We start from the raw sequence: 21,544 nt of genomic DNA on the forward strand, positions 1-21,544 counted from the left end.
GAAGCTGTTATTTTTAGTTTAAAATTCTAATCTATTGTCTAAAAAAACCCTGCATTTTATTCTCATTTTGCCGATCCTTTAGTATCGAAATGGAGTTTGTAAATCTTTAAAACATGTTTCGATTTTGAAAACATTAATTTACAAAGAGTTTCATAGTTTTGGCCGGGGTGCGACTTATACTCCAGAGCGACTTATATGCGATATTATTCGTTATTTTCACACTGACAACCACAAGAGGGCGCTCTAGGCTCTAAGCGACGCAGAAGAAGAATCTGCACTTCCTCTTCCTCTAGAGTTTGTGGAGTTGTTTAGAAGTGACACAGAGGAAGAAGAATTCAATGGATTTAGTGATTTGGGGTAAAACTGATGCTTTGGTAAACTTGTTAGCATGTTCTTTATGCTATAGTTATCTGAATAACTGTTCATATGTTACGTTAACATACCAGACACTTACCACAGTTCTGTCTGTCCCTCATGTAGCTGAAGGTGTTAGCGTTAGCATACGTCATGTAGCTGAAGGTGTTAGCGTTAGCATAAGTCATGTAGCTGAAGGTGTTAGCGTTAGCATACGTACACCTATTCACCATGTTCTCTCATCTGTTATTATTTTAAACTGCATTTACAGATTAAATGTCTGTTCTTGGTCTTGGATTTTATCAAATAAATTAACCAAAAAAATGTGACTTATACTCCAGTGCGACTTATATATGTTTTTTTCTTCTCTATTATGTATTTTTTGGCTGGTGCGGGAAAATACGGTACTTTTTAAACTTCCCTTTTTTTCGTTTTTGCAAATGAAGTCCAAGTGTTTTTACTGCAAAACAATCCCACTCTCTCCACAAAAAAACAGCCCCTCTCCACAGATCCGAGCCGTCACGGAGAGAGAGCGGGCTCAATGCCACCGCGCGGAACGTTCCGGTTGAAGCGGCGTCATCCGCGGCGACGAGCGGGAGAAAAGCCCCGCCCTCAGCACCTTCAAACTGGAGTGACGGCTCTTTCTTTAAATAAAAACTGCAGCTACAATTAACATTATTCTGATAAAATTGCATCATCGTATTAAGGCAGTGGAAGCGACAAAGAGGCGGTCCAGCTCGCCGCGCGCGCTGGGGGGGGTGGGGGTGCGGGCGAGGGCCACGAGCGAGGGCCATGGGCGCTCCTGGTCCCCGCGAGCGAGGACCTCGTGGCCCTCGCTCGCGGGGACCAGGAGCGAGGACCTCGGGTCAGGACCGCTCTCTCTTCAAAATCGTACAGTTCTTTAAGGTTTTCTTTGCGGCGTTTTCTCGTCCTCATCATGCAAAAGGCTGTGAACAGTCGGTCGGGTTTTGGCGGGCGATGGTGGCAACGGGCGCGGGCTGCCGTTGGCGCGGCGCCGGCCCCCGGGGGCCCCGGCGGTGCACAATTGGGGCTTGCTTTGGAGGTTTTTGAGGTGGAGAAGTCGGACGGAAAAGGCGCTGCCGCGATCACTCCTGGAAAAACAGAAAGACACAAGATTCAGCCACGTTTTTATGACTATCATTATTTACTGATTTATTAATGGTTCTGACGGATTTGACTTTGAGCCGGACAAAGCACGAAAGACGTCTTGAATATCGAGGTGAAAAAACATCTTGAGTTATTGTCCAGTCGCAAAGAACCTCTTTTTTAGTTGGATGGACGGGACAGAAGCGAATGGCTGGATCCGTTTAAACCTGCATTTTAATCTGTTTTTAAACACAGAAATTTGACTAATTTGGCTGCAAAAAGTGCTCAAACTTCTCCAATTAATTTGCAATAACTTCTATGAATTGATTAGAATGAGCACAGATTCTGACAGCAGTGTAGAATGTATTAGAGCACAAGTTATCGCCTCTAAAATATAAAAAAACAGCAGATAAATTGATGCAAAAAGCACAAATCTCATAATATTTGAGCTGTTTTGTTGTTAATTTAATGATAAAAAAACAACAACTACATAACTCATTTTGATCAGTTCTGTCAAGAAAATAAATGTAATATCAAGTAATCCTCCAACAAACAAACGTCATATTTGGGTTATTGTTGCATATTTACATCGTGGTAATTCACTCGTTACGTGTTCATCACAAAACTGCAGCATTAATCGAACTCAAACTCGCACAGAAAACGTAAAGCAAATCATGATAATGTCAAGTCTGAAGGAATCCAGAGAGAGAGATGCCCTCCACCCTCCACCCCTGCCCTCCACCCTTCACCCCAGAGATGCCCTCCACCCCAGAGATGCCCTCCACCTGTGATAAAATGTGAATATATGATTATATTTCTGTGATGTATTTTAGCTGCATAATAGTATATTATCTGCATCATTAGTCTAAGAGAAAAACAGCATGTGTGACTGCAGTTGTTTGTGAAGGTGTCGTAAAGATGGGCCAAAGGATGTTTACCCTAGGGAGGGGGTGTAACAGCCCAGGGGAGTTTGGGTAATGTTTACCCAAGGCTTGATCTCTAGGAAAAATACCAGCTGTCGTAAAAGACAAGTGCCTTGATGTGAAGCTGACCAATGAGAAATGTGACACGCCTATTCCAGAATATCTAATAAAACCAACCAGCATGGGAAAAAACGGTGTGAGACGCAGCAGGATCACGCATACAAACGTCTGATATTTCTGTGTTGTATCATATTCTAAGTTGAATTGTGTTCTCTGTGTGTTAAAGAATAGCATTGGTGTATGTCTCATTCCATGACACCACCCCAGAGATTCCCTCCACCCCAGAGATGCCCTCCACCTTCCACCCCAGAGATGCCCTCCACCCTCCACCCCAGAGATGCCCTCCACCCTCCACCCCAGAGATGCCCTCCACCTTCCACCCCAGAGATGCCCTCCACCCCAGAGATGCCCTCCACCCCAGAGATGCCCTCCACCCCAGAGATGCCCTCCACCCCAGAGATGCCCTCCACCCCAGAGATGCCCTCCACCCCAGAGATGCCCTCCACCCTCCACCCCAGAGATGCCCTCCACACCAGAGATGCCCTCCACACCAGAGATGCCCTCCACCCCAGAGATGCCCTCCACCCCAGAGATGCCCTCCACCCCAGAGATGCAACGTGGAATAATGTCACTTTGGTTGAAAAGACCAGAGCAGAGAACGTGACATTCTCCCTCGTGCATCGAGAGCGGAGGAAAACTGGCATCAAAATTTTAGGAAAGGGTTAGTTTGTGGTGGAACAGAGGCAAAGCCGGGCATTCCCACACGGGGCACATGCGGGCACATGCGGGCACACAACACAGGGGCAAATGCAGGCACACACATGGGAACAAATGGGCACAGGCGGGCAGCTTAGACGCTCTAGAACAAGCGTCTATAGAGTCCCGTTTACTGACAGGTGAATGTGTGTCTGACATTTAAACTGAACTCAGCCACAAACTCCAGAGGAAAAGAGAGAGAGGGAGAGAGAGAGAGGGAGAGAGACAGAGAGGGGGAGAGAGAGAGAGAGAGAGAGAGAGAGAGAGAGAGAGAGGGGGAGAGAAGAGAGAGAGGGAGAGAGAGTTTTGGGAAAACGACTTGAAACGACGCAAAAGAACGACAGAAACCGCCGGCGTAATCTCCCAAAACTTGTCGTGAAGCGATATTTCTGTTGAGCCTCGACTGAGACATTTATGGACACAGATGATGTCACAGAGATGTCAATATCGCCCACGTCAAAGTATCGCCAAACTGAATCTCGTCCTCATTTGAGTTGATCACGTTTCCGTCGTCGCTCGTATTAAAGTCCATGTGATTCTACCATTTTTATAATTATGACTTAGTTTGGTGTTTTAGAACCTGTGGTAAATATTTATCACAGTTTTACTTCCGTTAAGTCACAATTTGTGAAGACATTTTGAATACGAGTTTATAATGACAGGAAGTAGAGCTGAAACAGAATCCTCTGTGATGTCATCAACGTGCGACGTGCCGTTGAAAACACAGAGACAGTTTACACTTAACAGACAGTTTAAACAAAATAAACGTGCTTTCTGGGATTATTGTTGGTCAAATCATAACTGTTGTGTCATTTATGAGGATTTTAGCTCTTGTTTACAGTCTGGTTGCTAGGTAACAGAGAGTATTCCAGAGGACTTAAGCCGTGTGGACGCAGTGACCTCAGGCTGAGCCACGAGAAACGCTTCATTCACTTTAAACACAAATATTGGACGTTTCAGTCGACGCGTCTTGTATTTAAACGTCTCGTCAAACAATAAGAACATTATCGACTAAATAAAGGTGGAAATGTGGTGAATGAACGGTTTTACATCGAGAATTTTGAACAGGAAAGTGTCTTATAGAAGAAATCCTGAACATTTGGTGCTGTTTTTGTAATAAAATGGTCTTTATTATGTATATAATTTTAAAGTATTCATGATTTGTCATTATTTTATTGGGATTATAAGGGTTTAAAAGGACAACAGCAGAAAGTACAAGACCTGGACCGAGTTAGATTAATATTTGGAAATTAATTTAAATAATACAAACTTTTAATTCAGGGCTGGGGTTTTACTTTATTTTTTAAAGTTTAAATCAAGACAGAGATTCAGTCATGTCTATTTGTCAATTATAAACTTATTTTGAATGTGGTTTGGAGCAGAATTCTGAGGAAAAACTTTTTTATTAGGCTGAGCAAAATAATATGTCTGTTTGCCGTAACCCGACCGACCCGCTATGAAACTAGCCGACTGAAAAAACGTCAAAATCTTTTATTTTTCAATTATTTCGCCAACTCACCGACCGGTCTGTCCTGAACCACCGTGTCGAATATGTCGAAAACCGCCCGTGTCCCCCACATGTTCCCCCCGCTCGCCTTAGCTACCAAAATAAAGGATAGCGCGTACAAAAGGTTGATTGAAATATCTTAAAATCATGAGATTTAGTCTCCCGATCGGGTTGATAGAGACGTTTTCCGTCATTGACTGTTGAAGCCTGACCCCTGGTGGTCACTCCGACTCAAAAAATGACAAAATTTGGATCTTTTTTTTTGCCTTCAAAGTGAAAAAAATAAGAATTTGCCTACCAACCGACCCAGATGAAAAATGTTGACTCGGGTTACAGCAAACAGACAATTTATTTGGGGTAGCCTTATTATTAAACCATTTTATTTAGTTATCGCAAATAATAAATAACATTGAATAGATTTTTCAATTTTTCATATCGCCCTCATTTATTTATTTACTGTACATTAGAGCTTTTTTTTACATCCAATCATCACTCGTCTTGTGTACTTTTGGTCAGATGTAGTTCGGATCAAACACGACCACTTTTAGTCGACTAATCCTCTTCATTTTGTCATTTTCATTAGTGACATTTTATATTTATGACACTTTAAGACGTGAATAAAGATTGAACAAAGGCTTAACTCATAATGAACAACTACATATGATTCAGGCTTAATAACTCCTTAAATAAGTATAAACTAAGCCTAAAACACACTCTTTGTTCATGCTTTATTAAGATGTGCACATTTCACTAAAGTCTGGGTTTGTTTGTTTAACTAAGATATTATTTAGTAACCGCAAAGAAAAAATAAAATTGATCGAAAATTGACATTGATCAAAATTATTATTATAATTGTTTTGGCCAAATTAATTAATATTATATTATATTAATTTATCTTTATTACTTTGAGTGAAACTTACCGACAAATACGCCATTTACCATGACTTTTCACGTCCGGGTCGTGTACTTTGTAAGTGATCATACAGTTATCCTAAAGTGGCACCTTTTTATATATTTGCCGTTGTCGTAAATTGCACTTTAACGTCATGAAACGTCCCTCGAGCTACAGTTTACCCGCGGTAAAACGGGCAAAGAACGGTTAGCGGTTCTGCCGCGGCGTTAGCAGTTCTGCCGCGTTAGCGTAGCGCGGTGCAGGAGCAGTGGCTGATGGGAAAGCGGCGGCGGTGGCGAGAGAACAGGAGCGGCTCGCGTTCAGACACATGGAGCATTTATAGACGATAGATAGATATATATAGATATATCTGTATCCACGGCAACAACAAACAAGAGACTGATGATGTTTTTATGAAGGCAAAATACAGAAAGTTTCACTGGTCAGAAACTCAGTTTAAACAGTTTTTCCATTTTATCTAGAGAAATGTTAAATACTTTACCACAAATGAAGCTCAACTACAATTTTGAGGCAATAGAAAAGTAAACAAACGGACATTTCGACACTGAAAATTCTAAATTGTTGCTCATTTTTGTTATAAAGACTTAAAATCCTTAATATTTAGAGCTGAATGTCACTATAATTTTGCCTCCATCTGTCATTTTGAACATTATAATGACAAAACATTTGAATGTGATGAAAACTGATCCTGTTTTTCAGCTTTTGAATTCAACATAATATTATGTCTTTATAATGTCATCCATGTTCATGTGGCGCCTGAAGCACGAGGGGCCAGAGAGTGAGGACCAGAGAGTGAGGGCCAGAGAGTGAGGGCCAGAGAGAGGGACAAGAGAGAGGGCCAGAGAGAGAGGGCCAGAGAGAGGGACAAGAGAGAGGGACAAGAGAGAGAGGGCCAGAGAGAGAGGGCCAGAGAGAGGGACAAGAGAGAGGGACAAGAGAGAGGGGGCCAGAGAGAGAGGGCCAGAGAGTGAGGGCCAGAGAGAGAGGGCCAGAGAGAGAGGGCCAGAGAGAGGGGCCAGAGAGAGGGGGCCAGAGAGAGGGGGCCAGAGAGAGGGACAAGAGAGAGGGACAAGAGAGAGGGGGCCAGAGAGTGAGGGCCAAGAGAGAGGGGGCCAGAGACAGAGAGAGGAACAAGAGAGAGGGACAAGAGAGAGGGACAAGAAAGAGGGACAAGAGAGAGAGGGCCAGAGAGAGAGGGCCAGAAAGAGAGAGGGACAAGAGAGAGGGCCAGAGAGTGAGGGCCAGAGAGAGAGGGCCAGAGAGAGGGACAAGAGAGAGGGACAAGAAAGAGGGACAAGAGAGAGAGGGCCAGAAAGAGAGAGGGACAAGAGAGAGGGCCAGAGAGTGAGGGCCAGAGAGAGAGGGCCAGAGAGAGGGACAAGAGAGAGGGACAAGAGAGAGGGGCCAGAGAGAGGGACAAGAGAGAGAGGGCCCGAGAGAGGGACAAGAGAGAGGGACAAGAGAGAGGGGCCAGAGAGAGGGATAAGAGAGAGGGACAAGAGAGAGGGGGCCAGAGAGAGGGACAAGAGAGAGGGACAAGAGAGAGAGGGCCAGAGAGAGAGGGACAAGAGAGAGGGACAAGAGAGAGAGGGCCAGAGAGAGAGGGCCAGAGAGAGAGGGCCAGAGAGAGAGGGCCAGAGAGTGAGGGCCAGAGAGAGAGGGCCAGAGAGAGTGAGGGCTAGAGAGAGAGGGACAGAGAGAGGGACAAGAGAGAGGGACAAGAGAGAGGGACAAGAGAGAGGGACAAGAGAGAGGGACAAGAAAGAGGGACAAGAGAGAGAGGGCCAGAGAGAGAGGGCCAGAAAGAGAGAGGGACAAGAGAGAGGGCCAGAGAGTGAGGGCCAGAGAGAGAGGGCCAGAGAGAGGGACAAGAGAGAGGGACAAGAAAGAGGGACAAGAGAGAGAGGGCCAGAGAGAGAGGGCCAGAAAGAGAGAGGGACAAGAGAGAGGGCCAGAGAGTGAGGGCCAGAGAGAGAGGGCCAGAGAGAGGGACAAGAGAGAGGGACAAGAGAGAGGGGCCAGAGAGAGGGACAAGAGAGAGAGGGCCCGAGAGAGGGACAAGAGAGAGGGACAAGAGAGAGGGGCCAGAGAGAGGGATAAGAGAGAGGGACAAGAGAGAGGGGGCCAGAGAGAGGGACAAGAGAGAGGGACAAGAGAGAGAGGGCCAGAGAGAGAGGGACAAGAGAGAGGGACAAGAGAGAGAGGGCCAGAGAGAGAGGGCCAGAGAGAGAGGGCCAGAGAGAGAGGGCCAGAGAGAGAGGGCCAGAGAGTGAGGGCCAGAGAGAGAGGGCCAGAGAGAGTGAGGGCTAGAGAGAGAGGGACAGAGAGAGGGACAAGAGAGAGGGACAAGAGAGAGGGACAAGAGAGAGGGACAAGAGAGAGGGGGCCAGAGAGCGAGGCCAGAGAGCGAGGCCAGAGAGGAAGGGGCTAGAGAGCGAGGGGCCAGAGCGCGGGGGCCAAAGCGCGGGGCCACAGTGAGGACCTCGGATAGACCAGGACTGGGACTGGACTCACCTGGCTCAGTCCTCTCCGTCCTCTGGCGTGATCTCTGTCTCTTTATGAACCACTACTTTGGTCACTGACATGTCTGGGTGCTGCTCTTTTGCCTCCTTTATGGCCTGGGCCAGGGCCTAATGTGGGTGCAGTGCCAGCGGGGACCACCAGGGGGAGACACACAATGGGGAAAGAGGGCGGGAGGGATGTTGGATTCAAAATCAATATGGAAACAGGGAAAGCTCGTATTACACAGTGGTGGAAAGTGAACAAGTACAAACGTTATAGTACATTTTGTGGGATTTTTACAGTATTTTTTACACTTTTCCCTAACGACATTTGAGAGCAGGCGTGTGCACTTTCTACTCAACTGCATTTTTGTTACAGTTAAGTTAAATACATAGTAAACATAGTAAAACATTTATTTACTCCAGAAAAGCACATTTTTTAGGTTTATAATCTCACTTCCTGTTTGTAATTGATGACATCACACTAGGAAATTACCCAGCAAACACTGGCTTATTTTATTTGACAATTAAAAATACATGGGAGAGACTTTATTTTGTTAAATTAATGTTTACAGGGTCAAAAAAGTTGTTACTTGAGTGTCCCTGGTGTGATGTCACTCCCTGTCCATTTTCTACAGATTTTTCAACGTTTTCTCCACAAAAATCTACTTTATCGGTGTAAAACTATAATTTCTATGCACAACAGGTATAAATACACTAAATAAAGTCAAATTTAGAAAGTCGTAAAAACCTGTCATACGTCACTTTAAGGTTTTAGGTTCAAGTACTTTGAGCAAACTAAAATATACATGTACAATTCACTAGAAAAAGTAGGAAAATGATTCAAATTGCGACCAAAAATCAGGACAATTCTTGATCAAAATCTCATCTCAACATTTCACGCTTTACGGTTCTCAAAATGTGTGTGAAATACTTGTATTTCTTACTCTCAAAGTACACATTTAAAGTGGTACTTCCATACTTAAACTTAAGAGGATTTGTACACATTTTTGCACGTGTATTTGTACTTTTCCCTCTTCCACCACTGGTATTACAGACGAGTATTAAAATGACATGTACATATATTTTGGCCTCGCTGCGTCAGATGTTAATTTAATCTATTCTATCTCAAATATGACCGCAGCGTTTGGTAAAGGCGTCGTTAGCGTTTGGAGAGTTTAAAACGAGCGTAAAGCGTAAAGTTTTATGCACGATTCGTCACCTCGTCGTGGTCGATGTCGGCGTCTCCCGTGATCACGATTCTCTTCTCGATTCTCGTCTCCGAAACGCCGCCTTTCACCGTCTGAAAAGCAAAAACAAAACACGTTTATGACAAAACCTGTTTATTAAGTCTGCAATTAACCGTTATTTTGAGTCAAATAAACCAAAATACAGGTCAAATACGCAAACTGAAGGCTTCTGGGTAGAGAGTAGTTACATATAAAGTGTATTATTGATGGAAATTTGAAATATTTTATTGTTTTTTGATATTCTGATGAAACTGTTGCAGCCATAGAAACGCTGGAACTGCAACAAACTACAAAAAACATTTAAACGTAAAAGTGAATGAAAGCACGCTTCAAAAACATATTTCAAAACTGAAAATCTAGCTTTCAAGATGAGTTTAAAGCCAATTTCAAGAAATGTAAAGTTGATTTCAAGACAATTTCAAGACTGTTTAAAGTCAATTTTAAGAAGTTTGAAGTCAATTTCAAGACGAGTTTAAAGTCAATTTTAAGAAGTTTAAAGTCAATTTTTAAGATATTTTAAAGACAATTTCAAGACAGTTTTAAGTCAATTTCAATAAGAGTTTAAAGTGGATTCAAAGCGAGCGTTGCCGTGACAATCAAAGTGACATACTTTTGAGCTGGCGTTAGCCTGGAGTTGACTCTTTGTAGCGTCCTGAAAGTTAAAATGCAATATTTGAACCTTTCCTTTGCAAACGTTCCTTTCAGAACGGGAGACAAACGAAAGGACCAACATGATTAAAAGTTGACCCAAAATCAAGTCGTTAGTAGTTCATTTTCTCTGCTCGGCTTTTCACGTTTACGAACAACTTCAAACGTTTTTCACAGATTTGGAGCAAACGCAACAGAAACCGAGCGTGCAAAACGGTGTGAATGTGTGCGCGAGGCCGAGGCGAGCTTTGACCCCTGACCTTTGTGATGTGAGTGGTCGTGGTGGTGCTCGTGGTTTCCGAGGTGATGGTCTGGGCGCTTAGCAACACCCCGGGGTCCGCGTCGCCGTTCGTCTCCGCCTGAAACGGACAAACAAAAGGGCCGGACGCCATCTTGAAATCACTGCGTCTTCGTTTGATCGGCGCCGTGAAACGTTTTTACTCAACTTGACTTGTATTTTAGTCACTTTACTCCATTTAACATCTTATTGAAAATGTGTATTTGTTGTGTTGTCTATTTAATCTATTTATTATTGACATTTTACCAGGCAACACGTGACATCTTTCTCAGCTTTTGTCCATCCGTAGGTTTCAAAAGTCAATCTAACTTCCTGTTTCTAATTGATGACATCACACTAGGGAATTACCCAGCAAACATTTTATTTGACGATTAAAAATATATGAGAGCGACTTTATTTTGTTGAATTAATGTTTAGAGGGGCAAAAAAGTTGTTTCTTTGCGTACATTATGCATCCATTTTGACTAGACCGAGTGTCCCTGGTGTGATGTCACTTCCTGTCCATTTTCTACAGATTTTTCAACGAGTTTTCCACAAATGCAAACTAAAATATACACATAAAATTCACTAGAAAAAGTAGAGAAATGATTCAGAAAGAGTCGCTGGGAAAGAAGAGATTCCACTCCATTGTTTTCTGTTATTCATTTGAACGGGGACAATGCGCATGAATAAACGTTTGCGCGCCGATGTAAAAGTGTAAATGTGTAAAAGTGTAAATATGTGAACGTGTAAAAGTGTAATGTGAATGTGTACAAGTGTAAATATGTGAACGTGTAAAAGTGTAATGTGAATGTGTACAAGTGTAAAAGTGTAAATATGTGAATGTGTACAAGTGTAAAAGTGTAATGTGAATGTGTACAAGTGTAAAAGTGTAATGTGAATGTGTACAAGTGTAAAAGTGTAATGTGAATGTGTACAAGTGTAAAAGTGTAAATATGTGAATGTGTACAAGTGTAAAAGTGTAATGTGAATGTGTACAAGTGTAAAAGTGTAATGTGAATGTGTACAAGTGTAAAAGTGTAAATATGTGAATGTGTACAAGTGTAAAAGTGTAAATATGTGAATGTGTACAAGTGTAAAAGTGTAATGTGAATGTGTACAAGTGTAAAAGTGTAATGTGAATGTGTACAAGTGTAAAAGTGTAATGTGAATGTGTACAAGTGTAAAAGTGTAAATATGTGAATGTGTACAAGTGTAAAAGTGTAAATATGTGAATGTGTACAAGTGTAAAAGTGTAATGTGAATGTGTACAAGTGTAAAAGTGTAATGTGAATGTGTACAAGTGTAAAAGTGTAATGTGAATGTGTACAAGTGTAAAAGTGTAAATGTGAATGTGTACAAGTGTACAAGTGTAAATATGTGAATGTGTAAAAGTGTAAATATGTGAATGTGTAAAAGTGTAAATATGTGAATGTGTAAAAGTGTGAATGTGTACAAGTGTGAATGTGTAAAAGTGTAAATGTGTAAATGTGTACAAGTGTAAATGTGTAAAAGTGTATAAGTGTTCCCCAGTCTCACCTCGGCTGCTTCGTAGGTGATGGTTTTCGTCTCCGTGTGGACCACAGGAGTCTCTTTGGCGCTCGCGTCGTTTTCCACAGTCTGCGGCGACAAAAAGAAGGCGCTTTCGTCACATTTGAACGACGTTTGAAAAGGTAACGTTGCCATGGCGCCCGGTGTACTCGAGCGTCTGCGGCGGTGACATTTATGGCCTGCTCAGAGTTCCTTTGGTTCATGAATTCCCAAATCCCTCATGTAATAAATGCGGCAAAATTAAGTTTGTCCACTTCAGGCTGCCATGGAAACGGAGCGTGAGCTGGTCAAAATGCTACAAAAACGAATCGTCTTTATCGTTACGGATGTAATTTTGCTGTTTTTCGGATGACATAAATATTTCCTGTAGTTTTAAAGTGTGTTACACGGAGGAAAAGAGCAGGTTTAAATAACGTTCTCTTCGACCTGTCACGATAAGACATTTTGAAGATTACTACAGAAAATATCACGATAATATTGACACCACTTACTAACTAAAGAAGGATAATACTTTTATTCAGTGCATTTTCACAAAAAACGTGAGCTGTAATAAACAAATGGTACGTAAAACACGTTTGAGCCATAAAAGTGACTTATTTAACTCTCTGCAGCTCAAATATTATTGAACAACAGGAAAACAACTAAGAAAAAGTTCCCAAAGAGCAAAGAAAACGTATAAATATTAAACCCCAAATATTTTCATTAGTAAAGGTTTAGTTATTATTGTGACAGACTTACTTTTGTAAATACAACAAGGTTGAATATATTTAGACATTTTGTGTATTTCTTGTTTAGTGTTTGATACATATAGCAGTTTGGGCGGGGCAATATGGCTCAGAACTCATATTTTGATATCTCTATATACAATATATATTGCCTTTTTCTCAAGTTTGAACTTTTTAAGCACTTCAAACTGGATTAAGAGCGATGTGTCGTGTGAACTGGGCGCCGACCGCGGCGTAAAATACTGTCAGACTAAAGTACATCGTAGAGGCGTGTAATCTTGGTCCTTCTTGCCCGTAGTGTGCTCCGGGATCGATGCGCGTCCTTAAAATATCGCCACGTCACAGAATATCAAATTACACACGGACACAAACCATCGCCACAAAGTCCACAAAGTCATTCCTGGATCTCTGGACAAAACATGCAGTCATGCGTTTAGAGCCACACCCTTTTCCAGTGAAGGACAAATCACAAGGTTTTGATCAAGAACGGGCCCAAGAACTGCGCCCAACGACGGTCAAATCAGGAGGTGTCCGTGCAATCGTTTTCCCATCGATTATTAGTGGAGAACGTGTCGTCGTGAAGGGAAAAAGCGGAGGTGAAGTTGCGGCGAGGGAGGCGACGACGCTCGGACCCAGAAACGTTACCTCGCCCGGGGTTTGAAGGTCGTCCGGTCGCTCCGTTTGCGGATCGTCAACTCGGTCCAGTCGCGGATCGTCAACTCGGTCCACTCCGTCTTCCGTTTCGCCGTCGGTTTCCGAGTTACACGCTCCTAAATCCTCTTCCAGCGTCTCGTTCTCGTCCTCCAGGCTCTCCGGCTGTAATTTGTGATACTTTTCCTTTTCGTAGGGCACGGTTTTTGGGGCGTCTGGGTTTTCTCGTTCAGCGTCGTCCGTCGTTTCTGCATCGCGACCGTCCGCGTGGACCTCCACAGCGGTAAAGAACGTGACTGCATTGGAAAATTTCACCCGTCTTTCGAAACTATTACTTCTATTTTCACGTTCATCCGACTTCCTAGCCGCTTTATTGCCAATCTCCGTAACCCTCGCTGGACTAATGGTGAATCTAAACCCATCGTTTTCGTTCGTCAAAACCTCTTCTTCCCAATTGTCGTCGACCAAAGTCTCCTTCGCCGCGATGGAAGTCCCTCGAAGCTCATTCTCGCTCGTATCTGGCTGGTTTTCTAAGTGCTCTGTAGATGGCGCCGCGCTCGGAAGGCTACAGTCGTCTTGGGAAATGCTAGCGTGATTTTGTACGGGACAAGTCGGCGGAGGCGATGCGCTCGTGTCGTAATCCTCGACTATAACCTCGGCCTCGACTATAACCTCGGCCTCGACTACGACCTCGGCCACGTTCATTTCGTCGTGTGTAGTTTCTGTATTTGGAGCTTGGATATTCACCGTTGGACTTGTGGACTCGACTTCTGGTTTCGACTCTGTTGCTACGGCGATCTCGTCTTCTACAACTGGCGATGTCTGCAAAAGGAGGAAGGTAGAAGTTAGATGGGATAAACAACTGCACTATTTACGTTTTCTGTTTTGTGTCTTGTCTCATTAACTTGTTATTACTTTTTAAAAATATATTTAAATCGATTAATTGACAGGTCGTTACATGAATGAGAATTTGACCAAAGTGAAGCTCCAGAGATTTATTTTTCATAGAAAATTATACCAATTGTACACATTCTGGAGGATTTCCTGCCCGAGTAATAAAAAAACGCGTGTCATTGTGCGGTCGATTGCGTAAATCGATTTATTGAACCGACAAAGCAAACTCGTGACACGAAAACACGTATAAAAGAGGAGGAATGTCACCTTTGAAGCAGAAACTATTCCCAGAGTGGACTGAAGCGACAGGAGGAAACAGAAGAAGCACAATTAGAACATACGCAATAAACATTTACACTGCATAAGAGGACGAGGAGAAGAGCAGGGCGAAAGGACGGAGAAGCAAGACGTACAAGAGTGAAAATCTAACTACAAACTACTTCGGTTCGTGTGACGTAAAGGTTAAAAAAAAAGAATTGAACCAACTCGATGTTTGTGCCGTCAGAGAAGTATAATTTGGTAAATTTTTAGTACATTTAGTGACTCAAAATGACACTCTTACTTCACTTTTATCCAGAATTTCTTAAGTCACTTGCTTCTCCTTCCAGTACTGTACAGATTGTATGGAATACCACTGTGTTATTTGGTACAGAAAGATCATAATAAAGATGTTTTTAGCAATATAGTCCAACAGTTTTCTCATTAGTCGGTAGAGCCATACAATATTGCCTGGTTGTTACGGAGGCAGCGGGGATTTTTCTTGAAAATGAGGAGGAGGAGGGGGAAAAAGCTGTTATTTTGTGTGACTCGATCAAAGTGCTGGAAGAGCAAAGCGATGTTGAAGCGAAGCAAAACAAACAGTGTCGTTTCCGTCCAGCTGGTGAGGAAAGACGAGCTGGAGCTGAACCGAGGAACGCCGAGTTCGGTCGCCGTACAAACATCGGCTGCGGTGAACGTCGGCGTGAAGAGCTCTTGTAATGTGCAGGGATGTAACAATAAACGGCTCACGCTTCTCCGTGTGGACGCTCTGGCTACGGCTCTGGCGGAAAGAACCGAACGATTCTCGTGGCGCATAAAACCGTTCCGTTCTTTCAGCGCCGCAAAATAGAACCGGCACAGTACACCGGGGGTCCCCAACCGCAGGGGGTCCCCAACCACCAGGGGTCCCAAACCGCAGGGGGTCCCCAACCGCAGGGGGTCCTCAACCGCAGGGGGTCCCCAACCACCAGGGGTCCCCAACCGCAGGGGGTCCCCAACCACCGGGCCGGCACCCAAAACCGGGCTGCGGGCCGTCTGCTACCGGGCCCCAGAGGCAAATGTATTATATAAGTCCCAATATTATGTGTGTTTTAATCATGAAAATGTAGAGCCAATTGATCTAATAAGTTATTTTAAAAGTATAGAAGTGTTTGTACACATTTTGCACTGCTGTTAGAGGCTCCTCCCCCTTCAACCGGTCCCTGAAAAAAAAAATATCTTGAGGAAAAAGGTTGGGGACTGCGATCCTGTGCACACTAATGACAGTCGCACTTTTAGAGACAAATACCGGTAAACAAAGGAACACGTTGCCATGATGTGAGATCTGTATATTGTTACATCCCTTGCTAAATTAGACATGCATGTCGTTAGGCTGGTTTGGGCTTTGCTGTTGCAAGAGGGCGGCAATGGGAGGCTGTAGCGATGTGACGGAGGGGCCACATTTCTTTTTTCTACAATACCACGGCTAAGGTCGTCGTAGCGATTTGCACCACGCTCGTCGCCTCCTCGTCCAGAACCTCGCGAGCAGAGGCCTTCGATTCCTGCTGTTGCGTCGTCTCTCCGCGACCGCTTTCGTCTTCCTTCACCTCGCCGTCTGTCGTCCGGGCAACAACAACATCCGCTCCGGTTGTCACAGCGACATCCCCCTCACTCGCCACAGCAACGGCGGCCGCCACCGCCACCACCTCGGCGGTCGCGACGGCAGCGGCCTCCTCCGTCGCTACGGGAACGGGATGCTCAGACTTCTCTTCTGCCTCGACCTCTTCGGTGATCCAGAACGCCATCGCCTTTTTCGGAGATTCGACGCCTCTGATGTCGTTCAAGACGCTTTTGATCTCCAGTTTGGGGCTTTGAATTTTGACGCTGCCGTTTTGTTTGACTTCTTTTCCCAACTTTTCCCCGACAATGGCGTTCCCCGTTTGATTCTTCTCGTTCAGGGCGCTCGTCTCCTCGGCGTCGCCCCTCCCCTCGGCGTCGCCCCTCCCCTCAGCCTCCCGGAGTATAATGAGCCGCCCCCGTTTGTCGCTGATGGCCTTGGAGACTTCGTGCCGGACCGAACCCGGACTGAGCCTGGCCAGAGACCGCTCCGAGGCCAGCGAGTCCGGGGTCTTCGCCTCCTCCGCCGCCTCTCGCAGCGTCCCGTCCGCGAACACGTCGTCGTCCATCGTGGTGGACAGGCTGATGCCGTGCGGGCCGGAGGACGTGTGCGAAGCGTCCGTCACCGCGTATTTGACCAGAAACCCTGCCGCCTAAAAGACACTGGGTTTTGAGAGACTCGTGGAAAGGGTGAAAGAGAGAGACAGCAAGCAGAAGACAGGAAGGAGAAAGACAGACAGGAAGGAGAAAGACAGAAAGCAGAGACACAGAGACACACGAGACATCGACAAAACGCAAGCCTGAAAAACACGTGGGACTGTCGAGCGATGACGTCATAACTGCACTATTTTTACCGTAACGTACAGAGGCCTAAAGTAAAACTGAATTCTTAATCTCAGTGGGACTTCGAGACTATAAAGACGATAAAAAAGTGTTTATTTCTGCCGTTTGTGGTGATCAGACGTTTTGCTGTGATGACGTCGCACTCGACAATCCCACCATTAAAGACGGAAGAAGGCGAGATCCGATTGGCCAGCTATTTATGGTACAATTGGAGTCTGTGCCTTTCTTTTTATGCGTTATTTCTGTTCTTTTGTTTTGCTTCTACTGGCTGTCGGGGAAGTGACTAAACACACGGACCAAAATATGCATTGTGTCAACTGGACAAACCCGTTTAGAGTAGGAAGTAGGAAACACAATACAGACTCATACCTTTGAATACATATTTTGAGTAACAGTTTTCTGCTATAGTTATCATTTTATTTGATGGTCTTCAGTAACTTGCCCAAAATTTGAGGAATACAACACAATTTAGACTTTAAAGGACAACTATTACGTATTATTTGTATTGCTATTGTCCTTTAAACATGTTCTTGAGTTTATTTACTTTGATATCTTATGTTTAAAATAAATAAATAAGAATATTCACAAGATGTCCACATCACAGACTGAGAAAACGTCAGTTATAGAGGAGATTCAGAACGAAGTGTTTTTGACGATCAGAGGTGAGAGGACTTTTTTAAACCAGGATTAATCAAACCTGTGAATGAAGCTAAATGCTACTCCAGGTGTGTTTTTGATGAGAACAACGTTAATAATGCGTGTCCAAAAGGCGTGCACAGTAACATAACGCTTTGATGCAACTGGATGTGAAAGTATTCGGATTACAGTACTCTGATTGGACCACGTAACAGTAAACATGGTATTCGGTTTTCAAAGTATTCTTCACACGTGGTTTACTGGTGTGGACTAGTTTACGTGAACAAACATGAAGCTAAACGATTCAAAGTACTCTATAGTATGGATTGTAGTACCTCTGTGGCTTTGGGTTCGTCCTGTGGCTCCTCTGCAGGCTGCTCATCTTTAGTCTGGAAAAGAAACAAATGCAATGCTGATAAATGAAGGAGCACATTCAAAGTGTCGCCGGGAGCTGACGAAAACGTCGATATTACAAACCAGTCAGGCGTTACGAAAATGTAATCAAAAATACCAATGTGTTTTTAAAATCAGACACGAGCATGTTAAATATTGTATAGCTGGCACCACATACTGTAAGTACAATGTAACGCATGCGGGTCCCTATTATATGTAAAAAAAGAAAGATTATATCTGTAAAAAGCTATCTAAATTAGAATTATACACAACACACTTTGCAACAAACCAAAGTAAATAAGCCGCACAACACAAACGAGCCCAAAGTAATTCATTAACCGCAGGAATTGGGCGTTACAAAAGTAATTAGTATTCTGAAATAGCTTTTTTGTCTTAAAGTAATAATTTGAATGAGAACTAGAGGAGTTAAATAAAGCATGATTATATATTTGTATTGCATTTTCCATAAGGCTGGAACGATTAATCAACAGATTGTGACTAGAGAACTATAAAAAAATAACAAATTGTCATGGGGACTATACAGACTGTAAAACGCATACGAAAATACTGTTTTATCACAAAGCCAGCGGCATCATTTCAACAAAATATGTCAAAAACCAATAAACTATTACATGTAATTTATCAATAATGCACTTTATTTGTAAGTATTCTCTTTCTAGACGCCTCCATGTCTCCTTTTTTTAACCTTTAATCGTTTTTGCAGCACAGTTTTTGTTTAAGAAACATGCTGTATAAAGAAAGTGGACTGGATAAAGACTATTTGTGCCTGAAGAGTAATTAATGCTCAAACCCAAACTCTGACCCGACACATTAGAACAGGAAGTGTCAAACCAGCGAGCATTGGTTCGACTCGACACAAACACACGTTCTCACCCGGACGTCGCACTAAATATTCGCCACAATTAAAACACGACAGCAGCGCTAAACGTTGGCCTCGCCGCGGCACCATGCACCGCGCCCCTTACGTCCTGCGGGTCCAGCGGTTCGATCATGGGGTCGTCGTCCGGTTTGGGGGAGTGCGTCGGCGAGTACGGGAGCCGCCTGTCCCACTCGTTCGGCCCCGGAGAGTCGGACCCCGTCTCCAGGAAGGACCTCTTCAACTCGCTGATGTTGGTGTGGTGTTTGGCCACCTCGGCGGGCGTGGAGCTGTCCTAAAAGCGACCCGGGCAGAGGGGTTTTTTAAAAGCCGAGAGGGCGGCGTGGCAGGGAGCCATGCTTTTTCACTCCCAACGCCGATGCAGATGGATCGGGAAGCAACGAAAAACGGGCGTGTTTACGAAAAGGTCTGCGAAGCCTTTGGGGGTCGCAAACGGACGCGGTTTGTCGATGCCGCGTCCCGACTTTGACGCAGACCTTTTCCTAAAGAACAAGCGGCTTCGGCAAATGATTCAAAACAAGAGCGAGCGTTCTGCAGCACAACACAAGCAGACAAGCCAAAACCAAACAATTCATCACATTACGCTTAGGGGATGTCAAGATGGATCGGCCAATCGCGATTATTCCAGGTCGCAATGCAATCGTATGAACTGGAAGAGTCATCGTGATCACAAAAATAAGTTGTTTCAGTTCAATCTTACCTTGCATACATATTTTCCGGACTATAAGTCGTTTTTCATAGTTTTGGCCGGAGTGCGACTTATACTTATATTTATACTTATATACTTATTCTCCGGAGCGTCTTATATGTGATATTATTTGTTATTTTCACACTTGCAACTGCATTTCATACTCCAGTGCAACTTATATATGTTTTTTTCTTCTCTATTATGCATTTTTGGACTGGTGCGACTTATATTCCAGTGCAACTTATGTCCAAAAAATACGGTATATATTATAAGTGTAAAATTACAATAGTATTATCTTTACTTTTGGTTTAATTGCATAAAGCGTGTCACATACTAGAGGAATCGTGATCTATTATCTGTGCTTCATGCACAGATTCAGTTTTAGTCCACGGACGAGTTAAAGGCGCTCGTCAACATTGTCTTACGGTAAAAACAGGTCGTGCGGGTCCTTTCGAGTACTACACAAGCTTACGCGCCGTCACAGCAAAGCAAAGCGGTTAAATAACTCCACACAAGCGTGACGCAAACTCCGGCAGGTTCGTCGGAGGGTTAGCGCTCGTTAGGTTTCCCCGCTCGAGTTTCCAAAGACAGAACGTTTCATGCTTGTTCACGCGCGCTCTCACTGACCTCCCACAGCATCAGGTTACTGTGCCTGATGAAAACATTCTCCCCTTTCACGCGCCTTATGAAACTATACTGCAGAGAGAGAAAAGAGACACTGTACCTTTAAGAGACAGTTTAAAGCAACGACAAACAATCATATGGATTAAATAATGAGAAAAAGTGGAAAAAACTACTCAACTATTGACGTGTGGCATGTTGTAAATGTAAAATATAAAACTAGTTGTCTAAATAAAATGTGTTCAGAACCAGAGTGTGTGTTTTTGTTGTATGAAACTTGAAGAAAATGGCAGATATTTATACGATTTTTCTTCTTCTCTCTGCTCCTTTTCGAATGTGATGATAATTTATGTTGACGTGAATAACACAGAATTAAAATAAAGAATAATAAATAAAAATGAAATAAAAGATACAAAGAGAGGAGGATGTAAACTGGTCTTATTGAGGCATTTTCAAATCTATTGTGGTACAAATAAAGTAGATATTTTATACACATTCCTGACATATTGAAGGAATCTCAGCCAAACAAACACAACGTGAATAACACTGATCTCCATCTGATAAGAACATATAAACATGTTATTACTGGCATGTGGAGTGGGTCATCTGGACAATGTTTTTGAAATCGAGACATTTGGACTCTCATCCAAAGTTATTTTCAATCTGATGACACCGGTCTGAGGAGCTAGATGACATAAGATGTTCTGGCGTCATCCAAGAAGACATTTAGCCAAGTTCATGTTTTGGTCAGACATTTAGCCCACTTGTGCATGTGACGTGTTGTGGTTTTCATCCAGGTCTAAGGAGTCTATTGTAAACGGACGGTAAGTTGCATCTTTACCCACTGCATCTGTTCAAAGAAGTTTTTAAGAACTCCCTGGAACTAGTCTCGCAATGAAACGAGATCAGCTTAAGTTTAATGTTATAACTTTACCGAAGCAGTTGAGGTTTAATTTTCAGACAAATGTGAAACCTCTTGTCCAATTAATCACAAAAGTGCAGAAATATTCACTTTGTTTTTACTCTAACATTCATTTTTCCTTCCTGCTTTTCAATCGACTCAGTTTTGTTGCGTTCTTTGTGTTCTTTTTTACTATAAACAAACTCAATATTCAAATTACGATCACAATATTATCCACATGTCGACGTTATTGCCCAGATAAACGAGCTCAGAGCCAATATCAGATTACGAGTCCTCTCTTTGGGGCCGGGACAGTGTAAAGTCTGGCTCTTCAGACCATTTATCTTCATGAAAACGACTCCTGGACGGCGGTCGGAACATCTCGATGGCGAAAACGTTGCCCAAACCCATTGCCGCAAAGTCCTTTCTACCCTGGACCCCTCCCGGACCCCTCGCGGACCCCTCCCTAACCCCTCCCGGACCCCTCCCGGACGAAACGAGACATGACATGGACGAGCGAGAGTGGGACGTAAACCTTTTCCTCATGACGTTTGTTCGACCTCCAACACCCGAGTACCACCACGACAGAGAAC

General features: G+C 43.6%; 1 protein-coding gene across 7 annotated transcripts in view; it reads right to left on the reverse strand.

The window, feature by feature from the left end:
* Positions 1-1,375: 1,375 nt before the first annotated feature.
* Positions 1,376-21,544, reverse strand: part of LOC140356017 (protein 4.1-like) — an 84,662-nt gene continuing 64,493 nt past the window's right edge. For 4 of the 7 annotated variants that reach the window (XM_072440707.1, XM_072440704.1, XM_072440703.1 and 1 more), the window contains 10 exons: positions 18,830-19,015; positions 17,786-17,839; positions 15,836-16,624; positions 14,385-14,414; positions 13,971-14,045; positions 11,836-11,916; positions 10,280-10,378; positions 9,344-9,424; positions 8,135-8,250; positions 1,380-1,466 (listed from right to left, as the gene is read on the reverse strand). In XM_072440707.1, coding sequence (XP_072296808.1) covers positions 8,140-8,250; positions 9,344-9,424; positions 10,280-10,378; positions 11,836-11,916; positions 13,971-14,045; positions 14,385-14,414; positions 15,836-16,624; positions 17,786-17,839; positions 18,830-19,015 — 1,506 coding nt within the window. In that variant the 3' untranslated portion in view covers positions 1,380-1,466; positions 8,135-8,139. Of the gene's footprint in view, positions 1,467-8,134; positions 8,251-9,343; positions 9,425-10,279; positions 10,379-11,835; positions 11,917-13,970; positions 14,046-14,384; positions 14,415-15,835; positions 16,625-17,785; positions 17,840-18,829; positions 19,016-20,056; positions 20,126-21,544 lie in introns of all 7 variants that reach the window. The other 3 variants (XM_072440708.1, XM_072440702.1, XM_072440705.1) reach the window with 2 other exon arrangements.

This window comes from Eucyclogobius newberryi, unplaced genomic scaffold (genome assembly GCF_026437365.1).
Source record: "Eucyclogobius newberryi isolate DKJ021-1_F unplaced genomic scaffold, fEucNew1.0.hap1 SCAF_12, whole genome shotgun sequence".
Lineage (NCBI taxonomy): Eukaryota > Metazoa > Chordata > Actinopteri > Gobiiformes > Gobiidae > Eucyclogobius > Eucyclogobius newberryi.